Here is a 27,118-nt window from a genome sequence, read left to right as displayed (position 1 = left end):
ACAGACTTATGAGAATCCAACCCAGGTTTGATCTGAACTGTTGTTCTGAGTCAAATGCACCGAGATAAACAACTGTCTCATTTCAACAAAGTTGATTCATTATGGATTGACATCACGTGTGTGCATGAATGTAAGCAAGATATGCAGATTGGTCTGATCAAACTGTATTCATTTCAAAATATAGATAGTCCTTGGTTTACAACCACAACTGGAACCAGAATTTCTTTTACTAAGCAATGCAGTCATTGTAATTTCTGTCTTTATGACCTTTTGGCCATGTTGTTTAGCGAATCACTGCAGTTTTAGGAAACACACCGTCATTCAGTTGAATCTGGCTTTCCCATTGACTTTTGTTTATGAGGACCCCCCTGATGATGACCACATCATCACCCCCAGGATGTTGCAACCAATACATGCTAGTTGTCAAGTGCCCAAATTTTGATCACGTATCCGAGGGAACTACAGATGTTAAATACAAGGTCTGGTTGAAAGTCACTTTTTTGTTGAATCATTGTAATTTCAAACATTTTTTAAAACAAATGGTCATAAGTTAAGGACTAGCTGTATCTGATAATGATCCAGCACATTCTTTTCAATTTTAATCTTTGATTTAGAAATTCGGAATCATCTTTAAATGTCTGGTTTGGTTCTTCAACCCAACAAGACAGACACAGACTTCGTAGAGTAATTAGGACTGCAGAAAAAGCAATTACTACCAACCTGCCTTCCATCGAGGACCTGTACACTGCATGAGTTAAAAAGAGGACTGTGAAAGTATCTACAGACCCCTCACATCCTGGACATAAACTGTTTCAACTCCTACCCTCAAAACGATGCTACAGACCACTGCACACCAGAACAAGTAGACATAAGGACAGTTTTTCCCCGAATGCCTTCACTCTGCTAAACAAATAATTCCCTCAACACTGTCCAACTATTTACAAAGTCTGCACTACTATTACTGTTAATCTTCTCATCACTCCTTATCGCCCACCCCCTTCCACTTGTGACTGTATGACTGTAACTTTGTCGCTTGTATCCTTATGATTTGTATTGACTGTTTCCTAGTATGATTTGATTGCTTATTGTACCCTATGCTTTTATTAAGTGTTGTACCTGATGATTTTTGACTCTTGACAAATGTATCTTTTCTTTTATGTACACTGAGAGCATTTGCACCAAGACAAATTCCTTGTATGTCCAATCACACTTGGCCAATAAAGAATTCTGATTCTAATTCTAAATCAAATTCTCAAAACTGAATACTTATATCACTCCAATCTTTTCCCTCTGTTTCAATCTATGTGATAATTCATTATTATATCTGATGTAGCCCTTTCCTGTAAGACAGGAATGAGTGATTTTGTGCCAATAACATTTTCGAACTAAAAGAGAAAAAAAATCTGTTTTTTTATTACTTTATCTTTCATCACATCACACTAATAATGGAATGAAATTGATCCTTTCCTTCCCAAAATAAACTAAAGATATCAGCTATGTGATCTAAACATTCCCTATTTTTTAAAAAAGTCATTTTGGTTGGAGAAATTCAAGACAGGGAATTTTACGTGTGAAAGCCCCAGGAGTGTAAAGAACTGGAGTTTTCATATCTCGGTTTATTATTCCTAATATTAGATTGAAACTTCCCCCACTTGTCGTTCTCTTTCTCAAATTCCCCACCTGACCTGATGTGTCTCTCCCCTGTTTCCACCTGTCAATCACATTCTGGGGTGGAAATTTGATTTCTCTCCCAACAATAACCTTATATGAAACATTACCATAAGGGTCAGCACAATTTGAACCTTTCTGTGCACGTTCATTAACACATCCCAGGTCCAATATCTGTTTATTTCCAAGTTACATGATTTTTTTTGCTGGAACCTCTTTGGCAACGCTTGCCGGTCAGCAATTGCTAAATCTGCTCTCAAGGAGGAAGCAAACTGCCTTGGCCTCTTGCCTTCAAAAAGACTCCTTTTGTAAGGGAAACGTTAGGACGCAGCGGTGTGTCAGTGCTAAGGATTCTGAAACGTTAGAGAAATGTGTAGATTTGAGTGAGGAAGAACCATAAATAATATGAGGATTAAAAAAAAATCATCAGTCAGTGCAGAAGACTATATAAATAAATTCTTCTGCATTTCCAGATTCAATGCTTATGATACTTGACCAGACAAACCACTGCGCCCTGTTGGATCATTGTCTCTGAGATATTTCCTTACCTAAACAGAGAAACAGAACTGACCACGGGCAGGCAAAAAAAAAAGCAATGGGACTTTTCACTATCTGCCAATTGTCTTGTGGGGATCTGGCAGGGAGCATTGTGCCTGCCAATTTTTTTTTTCCTTCCAGAAGAGGAAGAGGTAACAACCAGATAAAACAACCCTGCATCTGATCTTCGGTCTTGGATAGAGCACGCAGGCGGACAGGCTAACCTATAGGCTCTGCAGGCTAAAAGCAGATTGATCCAGGGATCAAAAATACTCTTGAGAAATAAATGTTCCTTGCGTGCAAAGTCCCTTTCTGCTTTTCTTTTGCTAGCATAAATCCACAAAAATTCAATACTATACATGCATCTCCATATTGGCAGAAACCACAACTGCTGAATGCACAGGGGTAAAACAGGGTTGGATGGGCAGAGGGAGAGGGTTCAGCTCTCAATTAAAGTTGCAATCATTGAAATATATATCTAGATATCCCCCTCTCTCTCCCTCCCTCCTTCCCTCCCTCCCTCTGTGCTTCTGTCTCTCTTTCTCTCTCTGTGTGCATCTTTCTGTGTCTGTCTTTCTGAGTATGTGTATGCATCTCTGTGTCTGTCTGTCTGTCTCTCCTCATCCCCTTATTAATACTCTCCCCCTATTAATGTTTTCAAATCATGTCCCTTGTATGTTACTTTACATTTATGCAATACTTTATCTCTATGGAAATTCTCAGTCATCCAGGTCATAGTTGTCCCAAAAGTGCTTTTCCAAGAGGCAACTGGACTTCACTTTTTTTCTTGAAGACATTTCACTTCTCATCCAAGAAGCTTCTTCAGTTCTCCAGAAAGAGCAACTCTGGGATAATACTTAGTCGGACAGCTTCCTATGTAGTCATCCCAAAGCAAAATACAAATAACAGAAAGGGAGAAAAGGAGCTGGGGGGCGGGGATGCTGGGAAGGCAGTCAATATTTTAGGGCAAGGACCTGCCTTGTCCTTGTACAGTATAAAGTTAGTAAGCCTCTTAGTTATACTTAGGCATAACCTAGAGCTCAAGTAGCTCTTTCTTTCTTCAACCCCTTAAATTTGCAACAGGAATATTCCAGTGATGGGATAACCAAGCTCTATGAATACGAAGGAAAAGCACTGCATTAGACTTCCCACCCAAATAGGCCAAAGCAAAAGAAACCGAACATTGATTGGGGTAGCAGAAAGACAGCGCAACCAAAATATTTGCATGTTTACAAACCCACACCATTAAACATGAGAAAAGATTGAACGATTAAGATATAGGATCGACAGTATATATCACATATAGGATCCGGATAACGGTGGGATTTAAAAAACTCAATAAATAAATAACAGAAATAAAATTAATAATATTTTTTAAAAATACTAAAGTATTCATGTGTGCTTCTTCCGGAGTACCAGCAACCAGCAAGCTGGATTCTAGAATTGCTTCCTACCTCGGAAAGGAGGAATAGAAAATACCAATATTCCTTTTAATATAGGGCACAGTAGTAAACTTAGCATCCCAGCTATTGAACGGAATTAGAAAAAAAAAATAATAACAATTCCACCATGACTCTGGTTTTGATTAATTGATCCAGGATGGAGGACAGCAATCTTCATACAGATACTCCTCAACTTGCAACTGCAATTAAACCTCATGTTTCCATTGCTAAGGAAGGCGGTGGTTAAGCCTCATTTTATGACCTTTTCGCCATAGTTTTTAAACAAATCCCTGCAGTTGTTCAGTGAATCAAGCGGTTGTTAAGCAAGCCTGGCTTCCCCCATTGATTTTACTTGTCAAAAGCCAGCTGGGAAGTTGACAAATGGTGATCATGTGACCCCAGGATGCTGCAACCATCATACATACATGCCAGTTGAGAAGCGCCAGAATTTTGATCACATGATCATGGAGAAATGTTGCAATGGTGGAAAGTGGTCCTAAAGTAATTTTTTCACTGCTGTTGTTAACTTCAAACAGTCACTAAATGAATGGTTGCAAGTTGAGGACTAATTATAGTTAGTCTTCCTTCATTTTATTACTGCTCTGGGTCTTAGTTGGTACACTATTGCTGTTTGCTGCAGTGCACCCAGATGTGGCTCACATCATCATAGCAGGGGTGGGATTCTCCCGGTTTGGACCGGTTTGTGGGAACCCCTTGTTCTGACAATCAGATGGCTTTGAACCGGTTTGCTCCAATGAGCATGTGGACTCAGCCGCCTGCCTTTGCTCTCTCCTGTGCTTTACTTCTTTTTGTAAAGAGCACAGCTGATTCACACAGCAGAGCTCTTTGCTGCGCCTCAGCTGTTTTCTTCAGCTGCAGTCGAAGGTAATTATGAGGTTTTTTTTTAAACCAAACTGGTTGTTGTACTGTTTGATTCGCACCCCTGATCATATGGACTGTGGGAGTCGACAAATACGGTTACATAAATAAAATAAACATCCACGATATACCCAGAGTCACAGTTAATTCTGCAAGGCATGTGTCTGTCCATGTGTGTATGTATGCACTCATCACTTTTTATTTATTTATAGGGACTGTCTCGCATGCAACATCTGTAAAAGATTGCAGACATATCAGGTATGTTTGTTTTTTTAAGGGCATCTCTGATGGCTAAAGAGATACTAGCGAATTGATGACATTAAAGTACAGAAAAAAAACCATAAATAGCTTCCCTCCACCCACTGCCAAAATACCACACACACCCCCAGAGAAATAATAATAATAAGCATTGGTTTGCCATAAAAATACAAAAGTATACCTTATCAGGCTCCAGGCAACAGGAAACTCTCACATCACCGTTGTAGAGGATTCTCTTGGATACCTAATTTAGTAAAAATAGATTGAAATAATAATAACAATTTATAATGAATAATATTTTTTTAGACCTGAACATCCTAATTTTACCAAACTAAGAAAAAAACATACCTGCTTAAAACTGGCTGTATTCTTAAATGCTACCTTAATCATTCTTAGGTCCTTAGTTAGAACTTGAATTATTCAGTTTTCAGAAGTCTTTGATAATTAATTCTCAGTATAGATTATCCAGACATCATAATAATAGTAATAAAAATATTGTTATAAAATAGAAATAAATCCAGATTATTTAATTAAAAATAAATCCTGATCTTTAAAAAAAAAATAATCAAAACTAAACTTGGCTATTTTACACTCAGCAGAGCTCAGCTACGGGACATTTATTCAATAGTTAAACTTCCTTCTTTCTAATGGGACTTCCTTATTGCAAATATATTCGGTCTTGCAAATTTGGATTTCAGAATCTGTGTTTCAGAGCGGGAGTAAGTCATGGTCTTAAGTCATGCATCCACAACCTCACATTGAAAAAGACCATTTCATTTGTTTTATTTCTTTAGTTCCATTCCTATAGTTGCCCATCTCAATTCTCCTATTTCCCTCATTCATTTATGCCGGACGCCAGATTGGAAAAGGCTGTTATAAAAAACAGCAAAGCTACCCCAGCTCATTGTGTTTGAATTAATACAGATTTTGACATTCTATACATTAACTGTCCAAACCTCCAGATTTCTCTCTCTGAAATTGTGTCCCGCTAAAAATAATGATGAACGGAAGCATTGCTTTGGAAAAGTTTGAGACAGAAAAACAAGCAAAATAAAATTTAACCCCAATCCTTTCCAAACATGAGGGCCACACAGATAAATTTTATCTTTATTATTTTTTAAGGAATGCTCACTCTACTCTCACATATCAGGTGGCGAAATATCTTTACCAAGTAACACAACTATGCAAATTTTTGTAATTAGATCTGCAGTTGTATGGCCCTATTATTACGTTTCTCCTTTCCCAATTAAAAATGGCTGCGTTAAACTCTTTCTCTTTTTAGTGTACTGTTTTTAATTGTAAAGGCTGGCCAAAGATCGTAAGATCTTTGATTGGAGACAAAAAACCAAGCAAAGTGGTTTTTTTATTTTTTATTTTTTTAAAAAGCAGGGATTATCCACAGGTATAAATAAGTCAAGAAGGCCACAATTGAGAGATTGGTGTTCTTCTTGTGGATGTGTGCCTTGGCTTTATTTCCACGGACTCCCCAAAACATGAACAAGGGAGCGGGGAAGGAGATATACATTTTAATCTGTGGGCAATAAAATGAAATTTATTATCTTTTGCAAAGGATCAGCTACACACTGATGTAAAGGAAAGAAAGAAAACCAGAGCAATTCTATGCATCCCCCTTAATTCAAGAGAAAACCTGGCTGCGGTGTGGGACGACATCTTGATAGAGTTTACAAGGATTTGTGAAGCAAACCAGAGATGGGAATAAAGCTCTCCTTTAAAACCTGCATTGCATAACCTGTTTAACTCCAAAATAATCTCTTTCGAGCCAAAACTGCTGTTCTGCAAAGAAACCAGGGATTGCAGCTGAAATCAGCATCTATTTAACTTTTCCCAATGAACTCCATCACAAAACTGCTGTAAGCTGACCTAGCTGTAAATAAATCCAATTTGGGCGGTGTATAAAGAGCAGAATGAGAAAAATTCGACTTCTGGAGAGCATCTCTGAATTTAAAAAAACAAAATAAAACCCAAACTGTACCGTTAGATCTAATTACCAAGTTTCTATTCAGCACATAACGATTGATTCATATTGTGTGTGTGTGTGTGTGTGTGTGCATTTCTATATACAGACCTCTTTTAAACAGCAGCAAAACTTGTTGATTTTAAAATATGTAATGCTGTTCCTAGAGGGTATGCCAACATTACAATCTATTCTAGACAGACAAGTGAGAATGAATGAATAATAAGAGTCTCCTGAAGTGTTCTTTGCTGGCCTGCTTTGTTTTTTTTTTATTTTTTTAAGAAATGCAGTTTGGAGACACTGTCTCTTTAAATGTGATCTCTGGCATTTGGCCCAGGATCTTTTAAAGTAGATGACTCCTTCAGACCTTGGGTGTCATTTTCCTCAAGGATGACCTTTGCTTTGATGCCAGCTGGTGAATCCAGTGTGTTACGGATGCATTTATTTGGAAGTGATAGGTATTCAATTCTCACCACCGCTATATGGAAGAGCAGCCCATATATTGAGGTCAGCATCCTTTTATTATCTTTGGAGTATCAAGAGGATATTAGTCATATTCTGGCATTACCACCAGCAGCTCACTCAAAGCAATGCCACCCTAATGATTATACCTGCAAGTGCAGTGAAGTTCAAAGATTCAGTTAAAACTATTCAATGGCTGGGCGTTAATAAACAGGAACCCAAGGAAAGAGCTACCTTAACTCAACCTTGGAAAAAGAAACACAGATTTATGAATTGAACGAGGCTGATTCTTCCTTTTCTCTCAAATGTTTCTTACCAGCTTTGCAGCATTGTTGCATAATTATGTATCATAATTGCCAGAAAAGTATGTAAAAAAACTTCAATCCATCATGACACAAATGCTGTATTTTTTACGTTATTTCTTGTGCTTCATAGTCTGACTAATTTTTTTTTTTTTACAATGAATTGTAACATTCATTCTCTGCCTCCTCGTTTTATTTTAAAATTACAGTATGTTATTTATCCTCTTGTGCCAATGCAATAGGAATGCATTGGTATTCTGAATTGCCAAGATTGTATTTAGGGAAGAGGTGGGTATTCATCAGATTCTGACCAGTTCTGGAGAGCCGGTAGCAGAAAGTTTGAGTGGTTCGGAGAACCGGCAAATCCCACCTCGGACTGGCCCCACCCCCATCTATTTCTCTGCCTCCCATCGAGTCCCAGCTGATCAGCTGGCTCTTCTTTGGTTGCCCTGCACAGGAGAACGGAGCTGGAAAGCAGGTTAGTGGGGTGGGGAGCGTATGGGGATTTTGCAGTATCCTTCCCTTGCCACACCCATCAAGCCATGCCTACGGAACTGGTAGTAAAAAAAGAAATTGAATCCCACCACTGATTTAGGTCCAGATCACTTCCACAAAAACAGTATTCAGAGCACATTTTTCAAGAGGCCACTCTAGTTTCTGCAACATCTTCAAAGAAAAATCAGAAAGTCCCCTTGAAAAAGCAACCTTGGGACAACTATGACCTGGATGACTGAGAATCTCCGTAGACATTTAGTTAGTTAATGAATTACTTACTCGTGGGTTCCATTTCTGTGATATACTGTAAAATTTTAATGGTCTGTTTGGAGGAAGGTATATCTATTTAATCCAAATTTTCAGCCTTTGCATTAAATGTACATTTTTTGTACAATGATATATACAAATTAGATAATTATTACAATTGACATAAATTGTGTGAACAATTTCAGTTACATTAGATTGTCAGATACAGGTAGTCCTCAATCTATGACCACAATTGAGCCCAAAATATCTGATGGTAAATGGGATGTTGTTGAGTGAGTTTTGCCCCACTTTTACGACCTTTCTTGCTACAGTTGTTAAGTGAACCGCTGCAACTGTTACGTTAGTAAAATGATTGTAAAGTGGCTTCCTCATCAGCTTTGCTTGCCAAAAGATCACAAAAGTTGATTGCATGATCCCAGGAACTGCAACCATCAGAGTTACGAACTACTTGCCAAGCATCCAAATTTTGATCCCATGACCATGGGGATGCTGCAATATAAAATGGTCCTAAGTCACTTTTGTCAGCGCTGTTGTAATTTTGAACAGTCACTAAATGAATGGTTGGAAGTCAAGGACTGCCTGTTTAAATTGGGTCCCTCCATCCAAAGGCTGGTAAATTGAAGTCCATTAAATCAAAGGCTTGGTACATTTACAATAGCCGGTAATACAACCAAGAGATTGTAGCTGCAAAAAATAAAAATTAAAAATAGTTTGCTAATCATTGGTCTTTGAACCTGTTTAGAAAAAAAAAAAAAAAAACAGGGGACAAAAATTTGTAATTGGAAGAGTTAAGTTTGGCCTCATAATCATGAAGAATCCGGATCCTATGTTAAGTTCCAGTTAAGATGATTTATTGCTGAAACCTATACACAAGAGTTTAATCAAGGACAGTCAGCCCTAAATTGGCATTTAGATAAGAGTCAAAGGATTTCGAGAGGAGTTGGACATAAACAACGAAATAGCAATTGTAGGCTGCATGGGGGGGCCTTGACTTTGCTCCTAGTCTCTGCCTCTTCTTCTCTTACAGGCCTTAGAAATTGCAGAGGGAATAAGAAACGGCCTTAAAGGAGGGGAAGTAGAGATGCTACCAAGGCAATGGTCAGATAAGTGGGGCTTGAGCCCATGCCAAGAAAGCAACTTGTGAAAAGACCTCAGAAAGGTTCTTTCCTAGTTCACCTGAAGGTTGAGGAAGAGGGAACCACATCTGGATTCTGTTACTAAAGCTATTACAATTAAAAAGTAGTCCCTGACCTAGATGGCCTTGGTTTCTTCAACTGGTCTACTCTGCTTGACAGGAACATATTAAACAGACCACTATCTCAGGAAAGCGGGGGAGGGGAATCTTACATCAGGACTTATAGATAGATGTTGGGGGTTTAATCAGAAACAATTAACCTGCAAGGATAGCTTTCTTCCAGCCTCCAGCCCATTTAGTGGATCTGGTCTAACCAAATCCTAACTACCACCATCTTTGCGGGAATTGCTCCATCCTTGGTGAAAGAGAGGGTGGGAGAAAGAAAGAAAATGCACCCTCTTGTTACAAGTTGCAACAGCCAACTCATACGCACAAAGGCTCCTTTTATAAACAGAGCAACTCTTGATTAACCCAACGTGTACCATAAGCTTGCTTTAGAAAATCAAATCGGCTGGCTTATATATCCTATGTCACCGCAGACCACATTGGCACAATAGGATAAGCTTGGTTTATTTGTAACCTTGGTTTGTTGGCTTTGCGATTCAGTGTGTTGATGACTTAATGATTCAGTGTAATTTGGCAAGCCAAAATACGAATGACCTCAATAACTAATCCATCTCATTGGCTATGCTCTTCAAGACCACCCAAGGCTGTTGTTCTGCTCAAAAGCAATCCAATCTAGGTCTGTCACAAGGATCAGAAGTTTAGCCATCCAAGCTTTTGGATTTATGCCGGAGTCCATTCTCAGGAAACTTCTCCCCGAACAGAAGTAAGAAATAAGCTCCCTGAGAATGAGTCCGAAAACTCAGAAGACTATACCTCTAGTCTTGGTGACCAACTCAGATTAGATCCCGCAACATTATCCTGGGACTTATATATTTGCTGTCATTAATAAGTTCCTCTGCTAACTGGTTTCCTTTTGCTGATTACTAGCTGGGCAAAGAATCCTTGTTTGACAAGGGTTAACCAGGCTTTTCCTGATTAGCCCTCCATGGAATCTTCAGAGTCATAGGTTAGGCTAGGCGGTTGGAAAAGCTTTCCAGAAAGTGTAAGGACAAAGCTGTTGTATTGTTCCTACAAAAACTGAATAGTCAGAAAGAACTGAGCTTGATTTGAAAAGATTTTATTACTGAGCGGAATCTACTCAAGAGAGCTTCAACACAATTCTGCTTCCTCTTTTTTCAATTTTCACCCTAACTACCAAGTTGTGCTGAAAAGCTGATTGGTTTAGCTCCCTGAATTGTGAAAATTAAGAACATTATTCAGTTAAATTTCTGGACTCAGTGAGGATTAGACTAGCTCTCTTTTTTTAAAAAAAAAATATATAATTCACTGTCTTCTATATCACTGGCGACCAAGGGCCAGTCTTAGTAAACCACGGTTTATAGCCCAAGAAGTTGTGTGAACTTAACTTGCTGGGGCTGACTCAAAAAGGGACCATGAAAGAAACACAGTTTAGCACCAAGGATGAGCAGTGACTGAGATTATTCCCCTGCCGCTAATTTAAGTTTATTTATACTAATTGACATCCATCAAAACTCATTTGAGGGGTGTAAAAAAAGGGAGAGGAAGAGCAACACCCTCGCTTTATATGAACATGTTAAAAATCTGTACAGAGGGAAAAAACCAAAAACAAACCCAGAAATGTAGATGCCTTTTTGTCTATGCAGATTCTGAAGTCATCCTGGTCATTCAGGTCATCAACCTCTTTGAGTACATCCATCCATAGAAAATCTCTCTCTCTCTCTCTCTCTCTCTCTCTCTCTCTCTCTCTCTCACACACACACACACACATACACACCCTCTCTCTCACACACAAGCTGTATATGCCTTGATCCAAAGAATACCCCAATTCTTTCCAGTCTCTTAAGGGTCTGACTAAAGTTTCCCGAAATTGCTTTCGTACTTTTAAGGATTTGATTTATTCCCGGCAGTTCAACTCTCTTCTCTGTAGCCTCAAAACAGTGTTAAGTAGAGGAAGTGTATTGCGCGGTGGTGCAAGCCCGCCGCGGTGGGTGAAAAAAAACCCGCGCTGAATCTGGTTCCACCCGCGCCTTCCTCCCCGCCCTTTCGCTCCAGAAGGACGCTGGGGATAAAGCGAGCGGATTCTCGCAGTGAATCCCTGCTTCCCCGCGGAACTCCGGGGCCGCGTGGCCAACTCCGGGTTTACCCACGGTTTTACCGCGGCTTGCTGAATTCAACAAACTTTTTCAGGGGAGCTCTAAAGTAACAGTCTCAGGCAAACTCGGCGCTGCAATGCGGGCGGCTGCTTTGCGCTCAGCGCGCCTGCAAAGAAGGAGCCGCTAAGATCTGCCCGCAGCGCACATCATTTTTTGAGTTCACCCTCCAGCCTTCCTCGCAACCACATCCTTTCTCGCGCCTGCCTGCCTGCCTGCCTGACTCTGCCAGTGGGCATTCCTGGCTTCTCCCAGAAGATTAGCAAGGGCACGGCGGCTCCCGAGTCGGAAAAAGCGGGGCTGGTGGCGGTGCAGCCAGACTCAACCCATTCCATTGAGTGCAGACTATGGAGAAGAGGCGGATGCGGGGGGGAAGGGGCTCCTCTTTGCAGGGAGGGGTCCTTCTGTGGGTTGTTTTGGATCCTCCTCTGGCCAAAAGCAGAAGTGAAACGCGATCCTGAAGCCGTGTTTTGCTTTAGTTAAAGATCGGGGTCTTTTCTCTCTCGGTTTTTTTTTTTGCCCTGGTCTTGCCCCCTTTAGGGTAGAAGAGCGTTGGGAAAGGGAAGCCCCGAAAAAACATTTCTTAGTTCGGCCTTTCCAAACCCGGACGCTCTCCAAATGTCCTGAACTACAGGTACCAGCATCCTTACCAGAAAAAAACAAAACAAAACATGCTGGCTGGGAACTTTGGGAGTGGCGTTTCCAAACCCCCGCGGAAGATCCGTTTGGCGAGGTCTAATTTAGGACGAATCCCCCGTTAAGAGTTTTATTGCCTGGCGCTCGAACTGGTCCCTGAGCGCGTCAGGGGGAAAGTAGACAATCTGGATCTTTTGTACGTTTTTCTTCTCTCGGCTTTGCCGTCTCCGAGGAAGATCCTCCCTGATCCAATTCAAATCATCCTGGGAGAAGCGAGCAAATCGCGCGTGGGATATACGGAATAATATGGTCACCGAGATCAATTTTGTCCTTCCATCCGGCAATAAGGATCCCACCCAACGAGAAAAAAACCTGCCTTCTCCAATCAGGCATTTCTATGTAGCCATTGCAGGGTCAAGGGTGTGTGTGTGTGTGTGTGTGTGTGTGTGTGTGTGTGTGTGTCAAATTTTGCCTTGTTCGTATTCTGCTTGGGGAGGTGAAACTTCGCCATGAAAATCAGGATGGAAAATCTGACACCAATGTTTAATGCCATTTCATTTTCTCGCTCTTTAAAATGCCAGCTGAAGGAAAGGCACGCCTTAGCTACATACATATGTGTGCATAAACACACTCAGCGATGGAGAAAACACAAAGGCACTTTGTGTCTTTTCAAACAAAATCGTACGGCCCGGCGAGGCGCCTTGCCCGCTTTTTCCAGGCCGTTGCTGCCCTGCGCCCCCCCAATTTTTACCTTCAGGATTCTCATCAAGGCTCCGAGTCCCGAGCTTGTAGCCTGTGGCAGGCCGGCCTAAAACTTCCAAACATTTGGAGCTGGAGAAGGCTGGCTGCTCAGGGCACAGAGAGAGGAGAATAGACCTTATAAGAAGAGAGCGCAGGTTTCTGGTGTTAAAACCAGAATGCGCTTCTCTCGCAGCCCAGCGCTTGTCCGAACCCTGCGTTCCAATCCTGAGCGCACCTGTTTGTAAAGCAACTTTCACTGAGTTGTCCAGTAGACTTCGGATCAGGCCCTTTACGCTTAGTGTAGACTTGGCTGTGTAATTCTAGAGATGACAGGATATGTGCGAAATAGTTGTGAAAAGATTCTGAACTCCAGAAGTTTTGGCCGAATCTTTGTGGACATTCTCTTGAAAGTAACTTTCTCCGCATTGGCCCGTGAGGTTAGGTCAACGAAATCTCGCTTCAGCCAGAAAGGTTTATTATTCCTGGGAAATAACTAGGTGACATTTATATGTGAGATAAATGGGGAAATATTTAGCTCTTAGCGAAGTTAACTGTTGCTGCACTTTGAACACGAAGAGCACTAAGGAGTGAGGATAGGTCAGCCTGAACGTAGTGCGCCAACCGATCCTATGCAACATGGCCAAGAAGATGCCCAATCCTAGGCACCGTTCCACGCCGGCCAGATCTTGAAATCGGGTTAGTTCTGCTGAAGTTGCTGGCGGAGCAGCGGGTGTAGTATAATTGCGTTGGCGTTGCGAGGCTGCGATTCTCGCGTTAAAACGCCCCCTTTTCTACGCAACTCCTGGGAAAGGAAGTCCGCCTCGAACTCACAGACGCTTGCTCCCGAGGAACCTTGGAGGGCGAACTCACCCTACCGACCAACGCTCCAGGGCCAATCCTAGCCCGTCTCAGCACTTGCTTTAGTGATCAGCCTAATCTCTCTCACTCCCCACCCCAACTTTTTGGCCGGAAAAAAAAATGCATGCAAATATATGGACTCCCACTTTTTAACCTAAACCCGGTGGTGGGGTGGGGGAGCGAAACGGAATTGGAGTCGGTCGCAGAGGCTGGGAGGCTGTACGCGTCTCGCACCTCCTTACTCTGCCCCAGAGCCGGTCGATCGGACGTTAAGGCGTCGGAATCGACGCGAGCAATATAGCGGGATTTTCACCGCCTCCACCCGCTGCGCCCGTCGATTCTGCGCGCTATTAAGCGCGCGCACACATACACCCCCCACCCCACCCCAACCCCCGGTGTTGGACAGTGGCGGGCCGGCCGTGCCAAGAGCCGAAAGTTTGATGCCCGCACTTGGCAGAAGAGGGGCACCAGATGAGGTGGAGGTGGAGGTGGAGGTGGAGGTGGAGGTGGAGGTGGAGGTGGAGGAGAAGGAGAAGGAGGAGGAGGAGAAGGAGAAGGAGAAGGAGAAGGAGAAGAAGAAGAAGAAGAAGAAGAAGAAGAAGAAGAAGAAGAAGAAGAAGAAGAAGAAGAAGAAGAAGAAGAAGAAGAAGAAGAAGAAGAAGAAGAAGAAGAAGAAGAAGAAGAAGAAGAAGAAGAAGAAGAAGAAGAAGAAGAAGAAGAAGAAGAAGAATTATTTCCCCCTCGGTCTCCTCCCACAAAAGCGAAAGGAAGGCGGGAAAGTGTTCACTCCCAAATTAGGAAGGAGGTTCCGATAAATAGGGAGCTGGGATGGGTCCCCCCGCCCCCTCTGAATCGAAGGTCAGGTTCCAACAGAGCGCCGAAGCTCTCACGTGGATCGTTTGTGTAGGCTAAGCATCTCGTGTGAACCATTCCCTGGATCGTGCCTGAAGAGTCACTAATAAGTGTCCTAACTAGGATTCGGATCACAGTTATGTCAGCCCTGCGTGGAGGGGAGGGGGGGGGTTCAAGAAAAGGGACGGGTATGGCGGGGGGAGAGTGATAGTTCGCTTCGGAAGGCGGCTGCTTTTCGGCTGAGGGTGCATTAAGGAACGGACACTCAGTGCTTAAACTCAGCTGTTAAGGCTTCGTAAAACCGCCCGGAAGCCTAAACGGATCACAAGGACTAGTTCTGTACAACCGGACGGGCTGGCTGAAAATGCAGGCGGCTGGTCTGGGGTTCAGAGCCTTGCGTGAGCGAAGACCATTCGCAGCCTTTGATTCAAAGTTGCAATGATTCAGAAGGAAAACCTAGATTCACGCCCACCTTCAGCCACCCAAGTTTCTTGGAGCGACCGTGGAGCCATCCTATTGCCCAACTTACAAGGGTTGGTTTGGGAAGAACCTGCCGAAGGGAGAACTACCTTGACTTTCTAGAAGAAAGGTGGGGTAGGAATCTAAATAAATAAACAAACAGAAGGATAATCCCCCCCGCCCACACACACACACTTTCCAGCTCTTTTTCTTCATGCAGAAAAAGCACCAAAGCCCGGGGGATCGTAGCTCATCAGACGCGCGATTTTCGATTTTCTCCTGCACGATTTATACGCCTCCTAATCACTTTGCTTAACGCTTTGGTGAGGATGCGCGGCTGTACACATGTCTCTCTCTGCGATGGATGAAAGAACTGTCCGTGTGATTAAGGGAAGCGAGATCCTCCGATCCTAAACAGGCGGGGGGGGGGAAATAAATCTCACCCTTAACGCGGACTTTTAAGCCCGCGGCACCCCAGATCGTTTGCGCCAAGCGGTGTGAACCGCCCCGCACTCTAAACTGTGAAGACGATGATGCGTTAAGGAGCCTGCTTAACACCCCCATTTTGGATTTGACGAGGGGGAGGGAGTCCAGCCAAAAGGGTTAAGCAGGGTCTGTGCCCCGAAGCGAGAGGACTGGACGTTGCAAGAACGGGGCACTTCATCCCCGTTCTTGCAACCCTAAGTCCAGCTTCCTCGGCGGTGGTGTGATCTAACCGAGTTATTTTCTCCTTCTTGGGAGGAAGAGGATGCTCACACGGATGTTCTTTGTACTCCAGGGGTGAGGCCATATGGTTCAGCCCTTCCCTCCCCGTGGCCATTCTCTCAAAGACAGTTCTGCTTTGGAGAGAAAGGTGGACTTTGCAAAACCTTCCTCCATAGTTGGGGGTGGAAATGCGTAAAAATGAGCGTGGCCCTTTCAAATTAAAAGCCAACCATTTGAGCAAGGCTCGCTCGTACAAGTTTTGAATGGTCCCCAGGCCACACTGAGGAATAGGAAGGTTTTCTTTTGCCTTCTTTCCTTTCCTACAAGAACACACTTTTACATGGGTGTGAGCCAACGCTACACTTTTGCTGTGCATAATCCTATCTGTGCGGCCTTCTTGGCTGCAGCCAGAGAATGTGGCTGATGGGCTAGATCTGATAAAAAGGATATTGGAAGACCCGAGCAAAGTCTTCAGTTCTTGCACACTATGACTAACAGTTGGGTATGTCAAAGGAAGAAGCAAGGCAAGTGGGAAGGAGGCCTCGGGACAGAAGTCCCAAGGAAGCTGGTGAAGAGGCCTTAAAAGAAGCAGTGAAGAAAAGGTGAACTGGGAGAAGAGGGAATAGGAAGTGAATATAAGTGAAGCCACCAAGAATTGGAGACAAGTAAAGAACGCTGGCAAGGAAGGATGAATACTTAAGTTCTTAAAAAAATAAAGACAAGATGCAGATATGGTCCTTATTTTGTAACACAGGTTCAGTTGTAAAAATAAATGTTAGTAAGAAAGGAGGGGACATTTTGGAGGGGGACAAAGGCGAAGTCTGAATGCTCCTCCTCCTCCTCCTCCTCTTTTATCTCTTTCTCCTCTCTCCCCTCTACCTTATGAAAACCAGCATTCGATACACAGTGCTGTGTGGCTTACTTCTGAGTAAAAATGCCTAGGAGCACCCAGGGGATTAAGAACACATCATGAGCTCCAAGGTCTCTTCCAACTCTGTTATTCTATGATGCTATGATTCAGATGGGAAGGACGAAGAGAAGAAGCTTCCCTATATCCCCAAATTGAATACCCATTGATTCAGAAATAATTCCCTCAAATGTTTGAAAATCATAGGATTGCAGCCAAGAAGAATTGATCTGCTATTCATGTATGTATGTATGTATGTATGTATGTATGTATGTATGTATGTATATACTTGCGTACGTACGTACATACATACACAATTGAATAGCAGACCAATTCTACGTGTATGTGTATTTACATATATATGTATGTGTGTCTGAATGTATACACACACACACACACACACACATATATATGCTCTACATATATATTATAATACAAGAGCATACACAGATTTAGATGCTGGGCTTTTCTCCACTGGCACTTAACCCTGGCGACATCTTTTCTCTCCTGGGTTGTGTTGCCTTAGTCTCATCCTCTGCTGATGGGGGAGAGACAGGCTGAACTCATCCTCAGTTCAACCAGTTTTCCGGCAACAGCCCTTCCTAGGAGCAGCAAAGCAGTCTCAAGTAAAACCCATGTCTTGGAAGAGTGTCAGCCGCTGAGATTGGGAAGAGGAGCAAAGGAGATAGGAAACCGGGATGGTAAATTCCCACACCAGCCCACTTTTTCCTACCCAGTTAAGGGCAGGTGGATCATCCTTCAGTTCAGCCATGGGGCCAGGCCCATAGGAAGAGGCACACGCCTGTGTGCACGCATGCATCCAAGTCATTAAAAAAAAAAAAAAAACCATGCATGGTGCAGGATGTGGTTAGCAAAAAGCCTTTGATCAGGGCAAAGCCGAGCAATGAATTCAGCAAGGTGGAAATGTGCATTTCTGAGTTTTGTTTCCAGGGCCCTGGAACTTGGAAAAGACAACCGAAGGGATCAGGCTGGAATGAGGCCTTCTGGCCAGGGAGCTGTGCAAGGCACTGGTGGAGAAAACTGGGTGGGGGTGGAATGGAGTGGGGTGGGGCACTGTTCCGTGCAGGGAGAGGATGGTAAACAAAACAGCATCGAAGGCCATTCTACTCACAAAACTGAGTTGATTTCTCAGCATCTGGCAAAGCAGCATGAACTGGGGAAGGGCTAGGGCAGCTTTTCATGACCTTCCCCATCAGAGTATGCTGTCCCTCTCTCAACTTCTTGAGGCACCTGAAGAGATTTGGATTACACTTTTGCGCCAGCAGCAGCCTTATCCTGCCAACCCAAATCTAATCCCCGGTGCCACAGAATCAGCAGAATCTAAAACCTCTCCTGTTTTAGAAATAGGAACCAAGCTGTCCTGTCTTTAGAGGGAGGGAGGGAGGGAGGGAGGGAGGGAGAGAGAGAAAGGAAAGTCCCTTCGCTCTCTTCTCTCTGTGAGAGGAAGGAACTGAGCGACATTCTTCCTTCTTTCCTCCCTCCTTGAAAACTTTGCCCTGCGCTCAAGGTTGTCCTTCGAGACCAAACGACAAGCACACTTTCTGTTTTGCTTGCTGGATTTCTTTTTGTCATTTTGGGAGCCTGGCGACTAAAAAAAAATAAGGGGTGTGTGTGGAATATACACCCCTGAGAGGAGCTTGATATTCAGAAGCAGCTTTGTAGGTGAACCGAAAACAAAGCTGGACACGGTTTTCTGCAGACCCTCCTGGCTCTTTCTTTGCATGATACTAGAGGAAACCTTGGCATAGTTACCACGTCTTTATGCAAAGTGAATCTTTGCAAAGGCTGCGCTTAATGCAGAGCAGAGGTTCATTTCTCTGCTTGTTCATCCTGGTGGGGAGGGCAAGGGAGGGGAGAGGGAGAAACAGAAAAACCCAGCGCAAGCAGCAACCTCTAAGCAGAAACAGTGCAATTTTGGAAAAAGTGTAAACTTAAGAAGGAGGAAGGGGAAGATACTAGGGAGGGAGAAAGTCCTACTATCTTTATAGGAGACAATCATATTCTGATAGGCCAATGGAAGGCAGTTTACCCATTGATTACATATTAACCTGTCTGGAGAAGGCTGAAAGGCAGCTATGCCTGAATTATTGGAAGGTCAAATTCTAAAGGACATGTCTATTATTACCTAGCAGGAAGAATGAAGTCCTCTCCACCTCTTCAGGGGGGCCCCTTTCTTGCTTCCCAATCTCATCAACAGGGAGTAGAGCTAAAAGAAAGCTAGCTGCTGGGGTTTTATTTGTCTTTTTTTTTTCCAGCTTGGTTGACTGCAACCCAAGTTTTCTGTGCAGGCAGAGCTAAAGCCAAAGCAAAAATAATGAGAAATGAGATGCATTCGCGCTTTGCCCCCAGACGAGAGGGCATTGCTTTGTTTTGAATGACCTTTGACCTTGCGGCTTTGACAGCCTTTAAGAGCAGCATCTTGGAACCTCTAGAAATTGAGCTGTCAATTTTAAAAAAAGGTCTGGGTTTTATTTTATTTTATTTTTATTTATTTTTATTTTGGGGGGGTGGTGGAGGGTGAGATGACCTGCCTGCTTTTCACTAGTAGGATGCTAAAGACCTAAAACTACACCCCCTTAGAAGAAATTTATCTTTCCTCTTCCTCTTCTCTCCACCCTCCCCCCCATCCTGCTTCCTTTTGGGATCTAGAAAGAGAATTTACTTCTCTCCCTGTATAAAATGGTACTATAGTCAAGTTGTAAGAATGTGGTTGTTTTAATCATTTCATAGATTAAAACAAAATTACAAAAAACAAAGGAAGGAGACAAGAGTCCCAATCTGTTCGCCTTCTGCTTGAAAATAAGATTTTGTGTGTTTTTAAAAAAATATATATATATACACGCACTGCTTTTTTTTAAATAAAAAAAATCTCCCTTCCTCTGAGAAAAAAAAAAAATAGATGGGACAATCTGACTAGCAGAGTGTCCATACATAAATGAGATTAATATTTTTTTTGTAAAAAAAAAAAAAAGGAACTGAAACAACTAAAGCTAAAATTAAGAAAGGTCACCCATGCCAGCCTGATAGAATTTTTGATTTTTAAACAGCCAACCTTCACAGGCCCTAACCTTGCTGCAAGTTAGGGGTTTCAGGGAGGAGAACAGTAACCTGTTTCAAAGGGGGCTTGCTGTGTGTGTGCGTGTGTGCATGTGTGTGTGTGTTGTGTGTGTAATTATGCAAGGGAAATTGTGATTCTCTATTTACAAATTTGAGAGTCACTGAATTTGTCTCATGATTATTTGAATATGTTAGTTACAGCTTTAATCAGCTGTCCCTGTAGCTTCAATCTAAAACAAATCAATTATAGTAGTAACTCTTACGATATGCCTAGATATTTGACATAATGTCCTTGGCTGCAATTTTTTTTATTTCTCCAAAAACCAGCTGAACTAATTTGTGGAAGTGAGGGGCCTTGTTTTGTTTGAATTGGATTATTATTATTATTATTATTATTATTATTATTATTATTATTATTATTATTATTATTACTATTACTATTACTATTACTATTACTATTACTATTATAATAATAATTAGCAATAGGGCCCTTTTAAAATAATTATAAAACTTGGAAGAGTTAACACTGTCTTTCCTTTTCATCTGCCTGCGAGAAAATGAAAAGTTTTTTAGAGAGCAGTTATATTTTATCTTGTCAATTCTCAGCTCATACACATATTTAAATTATCTGCTCAGATTAACTTATCTAAATATCTGTCCCCCCCATTCTATGATTAAATAGATACTTGAAAGCTATAAACTAATGAAACTCAGTACAGAATCAAAAATGCAGTTTATTATAGTAGAATATTCCTCCTTTTTGATATAACCATAGAGTTGAAAAATGAAAGGAAAACACATAAGGAACATCACACATGATTAGTTGGTAACTTAAGATATAAAACAATTTTGCACAGCAAAATACGTCAAGGGGAAAAATAACTGACAAGATTTTTTTATATTTATTGTGGTATTTACTTTTCCATTTTTTAAAAAGACAGGAGTCTGACAATAAAATTTGCTGATTAATGCCTTTAAAACTTTGTGAATTTGTGAAGTTACAGAAAATCCAGTTCTGCACCACAATACAACTGTAAAAAAATCTGCATTATTTAAAAAAAATGAGCAGTAATGCCAACTTTGTAAATGGTATTAGCATCCTAGACAAGTTTGCAATGGTTTATATGTTGCTTCAGGTTATATCTTAGTGCAATTCAGTCCCTAATATTTAACAACCCCCCAGAAACCCCAATGTTACATTTTGAACACAAAATAACCCTATTAATATAAACAGGGATATTCCCCTTTTAATACTTTGGTTTCCAAATACAGTTGGTGGCATAGCAAGATCTATACATACCCAACTTATAGTTAAGTTGCAATCACATGCTGCATAAGCTACTTTTTTTAAAAAAAGCCCCACTTTATATTCTACTCCTTTTAACATCACAACAGTGAACAATTTAGTGCACCATTTTAAAAAAAGAGAGACCTACTACTAAACAGACCTAACTTTTTTCAAATTATCTATAACATTCCTTTATCTGTTCCGTACATTTGAACTGAACTAACAGACAATAAAAGCTTGAATTAAATTATATACCAGGATCCCATAGCATTGCACTTTTGACAATGACCAAATGCAAAAAGGAACAAAAAAAAAAGGGAGGGTGAGGGAGAAGGTAGATCATTCCAAAATAAATTTTAGACTGCTTTAAGCAACAATATCATGTAAAATCCAACAAATTGCAGCAATTTTTTTTAAGCGTAAGTTTTAAAACTTCTTTCCAAAGTTCTTGTTTTCTTGTAATACTGTAATCACAATCCACTCTGCTGTTTTTGTTTTACATAGGAGAGAGAGAGCGAGAAGAGTAGTTTTCTTCCCCAATTCATTAAAAAGAAGTCTGAAGTTTGAGAGTGGGGCCACTCAAAGCAGTTTCCAGAACAGATGCAAACTTGAATGGGTAAGGAAGACTCAAAAAAAGTTGCACTTTTTTGCTTTCAGTTCAAAAAAGTGGTGAAGAAATACAACTTAAAGAATGAATGACATGCCATTATATATATCTCCAAAGTCCATATCCAAGCAAAAGGAAAAAAAAAATCCGTACATGTCCAGCATGCAGGGCATTTATCAATATAATGTCTTTTTTTTTTCTCTCCCCCATAGTCTTTTGAAATATTTATACAGTTAATTGATGCAAGACAAACTAGTAAGCGTAATAATGCATGAGATGAGGATGGGTTACTAAAAGCAGACTCAGTTCACTGTTTGGCAGCTTAAGGGCCAAAGATCACATCATGAACACATAAGAAGTTGACCAAGGCTCCATTTGGGCAGGTTGATATTCTCTAGGTTTAGTTCAATCACAGATGAAAATTCGGCAATCTGAAGTCTAAAACTTTCTTTAAATATTTCAGTAAAATGTCCTCGAAATATGCCTGCATTCACTGCTACTATGAACACAGACATATCAATACGTATCTATCTATATCTAAAGTTCATACCCCAAGGGAAGCATTCAGGGTGGCAAAATTTGGTGTTTTGTATTTGGGATGGAGCAGGTTTTTTTTTTAAAAAAAAAGTTTGAGCAAACTTCAGATGAGTTGATGGAAGTTGGAGTGCAGGCACACTCACACACACAAGCTGACACACACACAAGCTAAGGGCTGGAGAGGGAGGGAAAGGTCTGGACCTTGTAAGGTTGGCCAACTGAGACAGCCCACCTTCAAAAGTACCACCAAAAGTCGCCTTCATTCTTTTAAAACAGGATATACGTGTATGTACAAGCGAATGGTGGCATGTACATAGCATGTATCCTTGAGATGGCCCAAGTTAACAATAATTAACACGGGGACCAATTGGTTGACCTTTCCACCCCTCCTCCCTCCTCCAACCTTAGGAACTTTGGCGCAGGTGCTTGCTCGTGTGTGTGCGCGTGTGCGTGTGTGTGTGTGTGCGTGCGCGCTCTGAAGAGTGGCAAGAAGCTTGCCAGAGCGAAAGGGGGTTGGCGGCGGGGGGGGCTGAATCGCGGGATGGGTACAGGTTGGTGGGACAGGTGGAGGGGTGGGAGAGGAAGACCACAACTCACATGAAAAATTCTGGAGAAGAGGGATTGTCGCTGCTGGATCCGTTTTCCCGGAACCCGCTGCTGACCAATTTCTCGTATTTTTCCTTGTAGGCGTCCCTCTCCCGGACCAGCCTGGAGATTTCCTGCTTCAGATGTTCCACTTGTTGGAGCAACTGGTTCTTCTCGGATTCCAAGACGTGCCGTTGCTGGACGCGCTTGAAGCGGCAGGATTGCGCGTAGCCTCGGTTTTTCAGGGTCCGTCGTTTCTGTTTCAGCCGGATCACCTCTTCCTTGCTGACGCCCCGCAGCTGCCGGTTGAGTTCTCGCACCGACATGGTCACCAGCTGCTCGTCCGAGAAGCGGTCGTCGAAATGCAAGCCGCCCCCGCCGCCGTGGTGCTGGTGGTGGTGGAGGCCTCCCCCGCCGCTGCTACTGCTGCTGCTGCTGGTGCTGCTGGCCGAAGACGGCACGCTGCCCGGCGGCGGCGGTTGCTGCTGCTGCTGCTGCGGATGATGGTGGTGGTGGTGGCCGGCCGGGTGGTGGTGATGGTGATGGTGGTAGTGGGGCGCGCCGCCGCCGTTCTGCTGCTGCTGCTGCTGTTGCGCCGCGGCGGCCGCGATCACCGCCGACACTACGGCGGCCGCCGAGCCGATCTCGTCCGGCGGCATGGGTCCCCCCGACCCTCCGCCGCCTCCTCCTCCTCCTCCGCCGCCGCCACCGCCTCCTCCTCCTCCTCCTCCCGCGCCCAGCTGCTGCCCTCTCGCATAGCCTTCGAAGCCGGCCGCCGCCGCCGCCGCCGCGGTCTGGAGCTGGTGGTGGCTGTTGTTGATCAGCGCTTCCACGGCGTCCTCCGGGCTGAACCCCAACGCCTCCGGGTTGAGCTGCTGCGGGTAACCGGTCATCCAGTAGTAGTCTTCCAAGTGGGTCTTTTGGTCGCTGCCGCTGCCGGAGCCCGGGCTGGGGGCCGAGAAACTGGGCGAAGGAGGCACCGAGCTGCACGGCGTGCTCATCGGGGTGGACGAGAGCGATCCCCCAGCGATCAAGCGGCCGCACTGGCTGATAATGCGGTCCGTCTCCACCGGCTCCTTTTTCACTTCAAACTTCATCAGATCGAAGTCATTAACATATTCCATGGCCAAGGGACTAGTGGGCAGGTCGGCGCTGTGCAGGGCCAGGTCCGATGCCATCCTTTTGCCACCGCCGCCGCCACCGCCGCCGCCCGTCCTCCAGAAAGGGTGCGCTCCCGGAGCCAGGGGGCTGCCCTGACTTGCCAGCGGATGAGCCAGTTTGCTGGTCGCCGCGCGGAAGCCTCGGGAAGCTGCTCGGCCGGAGCTGCGCTCTGCTCTCTCGCCGCCGCCGCCGCCGCCTCCTCCTCCGCCTCCTCCTCCTCCTCCTGCTCCGCTCACTCCTCGCTCGCTCTGCCGGCGCCGGGGCGAAGCCGGGATCAGCCAACAGCAGCAACAGCAGCAGCAGCAGCAGCAACGCCTCGCACCCGGGCTCGGAGGCTCCCTTTGACAAAGAGCCCGCTCGGCTTTGCAAGCCGGCAACCCGCGAGCGGCCGCTGCCTCGCTGCCTCCTCCTCGCTCGTGCTATTTGCTCGCCTTTTGCATCCGGCCGCCTCGGTTTCTTTCGTTTTTCTTTCTCTCTTTCCCCCTCCTCTCCTCCCCTCCTCTCTCTCTCTCTCTCCCCTCCCCTTTCTCCTCTGCGCGCTCGTGGCTCGCCTCTCTTCCCTCTCTCTCTCTCTCTCTCTCTGCAGCTTCGCAACGGCAGTTTTTATAGGGAAAGGTTACTTAGCAGTTCCTCGCTGGTTTGAAAAGGATTTGTTTGGATTTCTTGCTGTCTCTCTTGTCTGTCTGTCTGTCTTTTTTTTTAAAAAAAACACTTCGTGGTGTTTTTCTTCCCCCCCTCTTTTCTTTCCCCTTTCCGTGGCCGGAGTCCAAACGAAGAGAAAGTTTCAGCACCAAGGAAAGAAAATTTAAAAACGGGGGGGAAAAAAAAAAAGAAAAGGACGCGGCTGACGCTTTCAAAAAATAAAATAAAATAAGAGCAGGTAGGTCGCTAAATCGTCTTTTTAAAAGGAGGGGAAAGCTCGGGGGACTCTCCTTCCCCAAGTTCTGCAAAGGGGAGAAAGAGAGATAAAGAAAATAATAATAATAATAATAACAACAACCCCTCGACTCCCCAGCTTCAACGACAAGATGAAAAAATATTTTAAAAGAGATGAACCGGGAGGACAGTTTAAAAGCATTGCTGAGTTTTATAGCGTGCCTGACGTCACACTCCTGTCGGGATTCGACTCCAATCCGCGGCCGCGAATCCGGCTCCTCATTAGCATAATAGTATAGAAACAAGGAAACTTTTCAAAGCTGTCAATCAGGAGCCAATCAGCTGACTGTCAGCTGGGACCAAAACTTTTAACTCTTTCTTAACCGAAAGCGCCGTCTCGGACTCATTAGGAGGGGAAGAAAAAAAAGAGAGAGAGATGGGGGGAAAGGGGGGGGGGAGAGAAAAGAGAAGAGAGAGAGAGAGACCCCGAAAGCTATTAAACCGGCAAAATACTCCGCTAGTATTCTCAATTGTCCCGAAAGAAAATGCGATAACTAATAGGTAAGGGTGCTCTTTCCGACGTGCGTTTCGGGGGTTTGTGTGTTTGGAGGCTGGCGTGAATTTGTGTACTCTTGGCGCGTTTGCAAATGTGGAGAACATATATCCGAGGGGGTTAATTCCCGGCTCTCCCTTATCCTTTCCTTCTAAAGTGTGCGAGTCTCGGTGTGTGAGAAAGATGCAGGCAGCGTGGAGGAGCGAGTGGCATGCAGATCCTCCAAGACTCGGTCCTAACGTCCTGGAAACGGATCCCATCCCCGAGCGCCTTCTTGGTGCGGTGGTCCAGAAGACTGGCGTCCCCACCCGGGATGCCCCCCCAAAATAGATCTGCGTTTTGTTCAGCTTTCTCTTTCTGGAGGGGGAAACGGGGGGAAAGAAGGGTGCTTCAAACGCCTCTTCGCCTTTTGGGGGTCTCTAAAAGGGAGTGAATTCGGAGTCTGTCTCCGAGAGCAAACACGATCCCGAACCGTTCCTTTTTGCACGCCTCAGCCCTTTGCTCGCCTCGGAGGTTTCCGAGTCCAGGACTTGGTGCCTCCTTGTCAAAGTTAGGGGTTTTTTTTTTTAGTTTTTTCCGTCCGCCTCCGATCGATAGCTCCGCGAGAGGTCAGAAAGTTAAGACAAGTGGCTAATTGCTAGCCACCAATATGCTTTTCTTCCTAGCGCCATCGATTTACTTTTATCTCTGGTCCGTTTAAAAATGATTCCTAGGTTTTAAATATAAGTTTTGGGGTGGCTTTTTGTTGGGGGAAGAGAGGAGAGAGAGAGAGAAAAAATGAGCATTAAAACCGAGGAGGAAAGGCAGCCTTAAGAATTTCTGCAAACTTTTCTTTTAATGCAACCGGACCGGGGTCTTGTTTGAAGAAGACGGACGATCTGTTCAATTAATTATTTTAAAACAGTCACGTGCGCCCTTTCTCGCTTCGCGGCGGCAGCTTTTTTTTTTTTTTAATTTAATAGCAAAAAATAAGAACCGAGTTAAAACAAAATCCAGTTTACTCGCGTTCCGTTTAAACCTCGACAGCGCCACCTTTCGTCACAGATCAGTTTCTTGCTGAACCGCTTCCAAGTTTCTAGACAGGGAAAAAAAAATCCATGCTAGAAACTCGTTTAGGAAAAGAAAGAAAGAAAGAAAAAAGTTAAGAGCTTTTAAGCGTCGGCACGACAGTCTGACGTTAACTCTTTCGCGTCTGAGACGTTTCCAATGCCTTTGCCGGATGGTCTATTTTGGAGTTGGAACTTGGATCGAAGAACAGGAGTTATGCTGCGTTGTGTTTTACACCGTTTCCTATCAATATAATTTCTTCCACTTAGGACACGTCCTGCAAGTGTGTGTTTCTAGAAAGTAAGATTCAAAAAGGACGTTGTTCTTTTTTAGCCTGGGTACTTTGCGGAGTTGTGTGCCTTTGTGAGTCTCCCTCTCCCTCTCTCTTAAGATAAGACGAAAATCTTTAAAACGTTCAGCTTTGATTTCCAACTGACTTCCATGACCCCATCAATAGGAATTAAAAGTCACTAGTAATTTGGTGGTAAATGATATGCCTCTAGGACGCAAGATTAAGTGTAGTGCTATAAAGTTGTTTATCTGAAAACTAATTCTCAGAAATCTGACTCTT

General features: G+C 43.6%; 1 protein-coding gene across 2 annotated transcripts in view; it reads right to left on the bottom strand.

The window, feature by feature from the left end:
• The window catches only part of MAF (MAF bZIP transcription factor), a 226,501-nt gene extending 201,373 nt beyond the window's left edge, over positions 1-25,128 (bottom strand). The window contains exons 1-2 of one of the 2 annotated variants that reach the window (XM_026714131.2): positions 22,923-25,118; positions 4,966-5,028 (exon numbers count right to left, since the gene is read on the bottom strand). In XM_026714131.2, coding sequence (XP_026569916.1) covers positions 4,995-5,028; positions 22,923-24,088 — 1,200 coding nt within the window. In that variant the 5' untranslated portion in view covers positions 24,089-25,118 and the 3' untranslated portion in view covers positions 4,966-4,994. Of the gene's footprint in view, positions 1-4,965; positions 5,029-20,607 lie in introns of those variants that run through there. The other variant, XM_087940565.1, reaches the window with a different exon arrangement.
• Positions 25,129-27,118: the final 1,990 nt, after the last annotated feature.

Source organism: Pseudonaja textilis, chromosome 11, assembly GCF_049901715.1.
Source record: "Pseudonaja textilis isolate UNSWEBS1 chromosome 11, rPseTex1.2, whole genome shotgun sequence".
In the NCBI taxonomy this organism is placed as follows: domain Eukaryota; kingdom Metazoa; phylum Chordata; class Lepidosauria; order Squamata; family Elapidae; genus Pseudonaja; species Pseudonaja textilis.
This window is presented reverse-complemented; position numbering and strand designations above follow the sequence as displayed.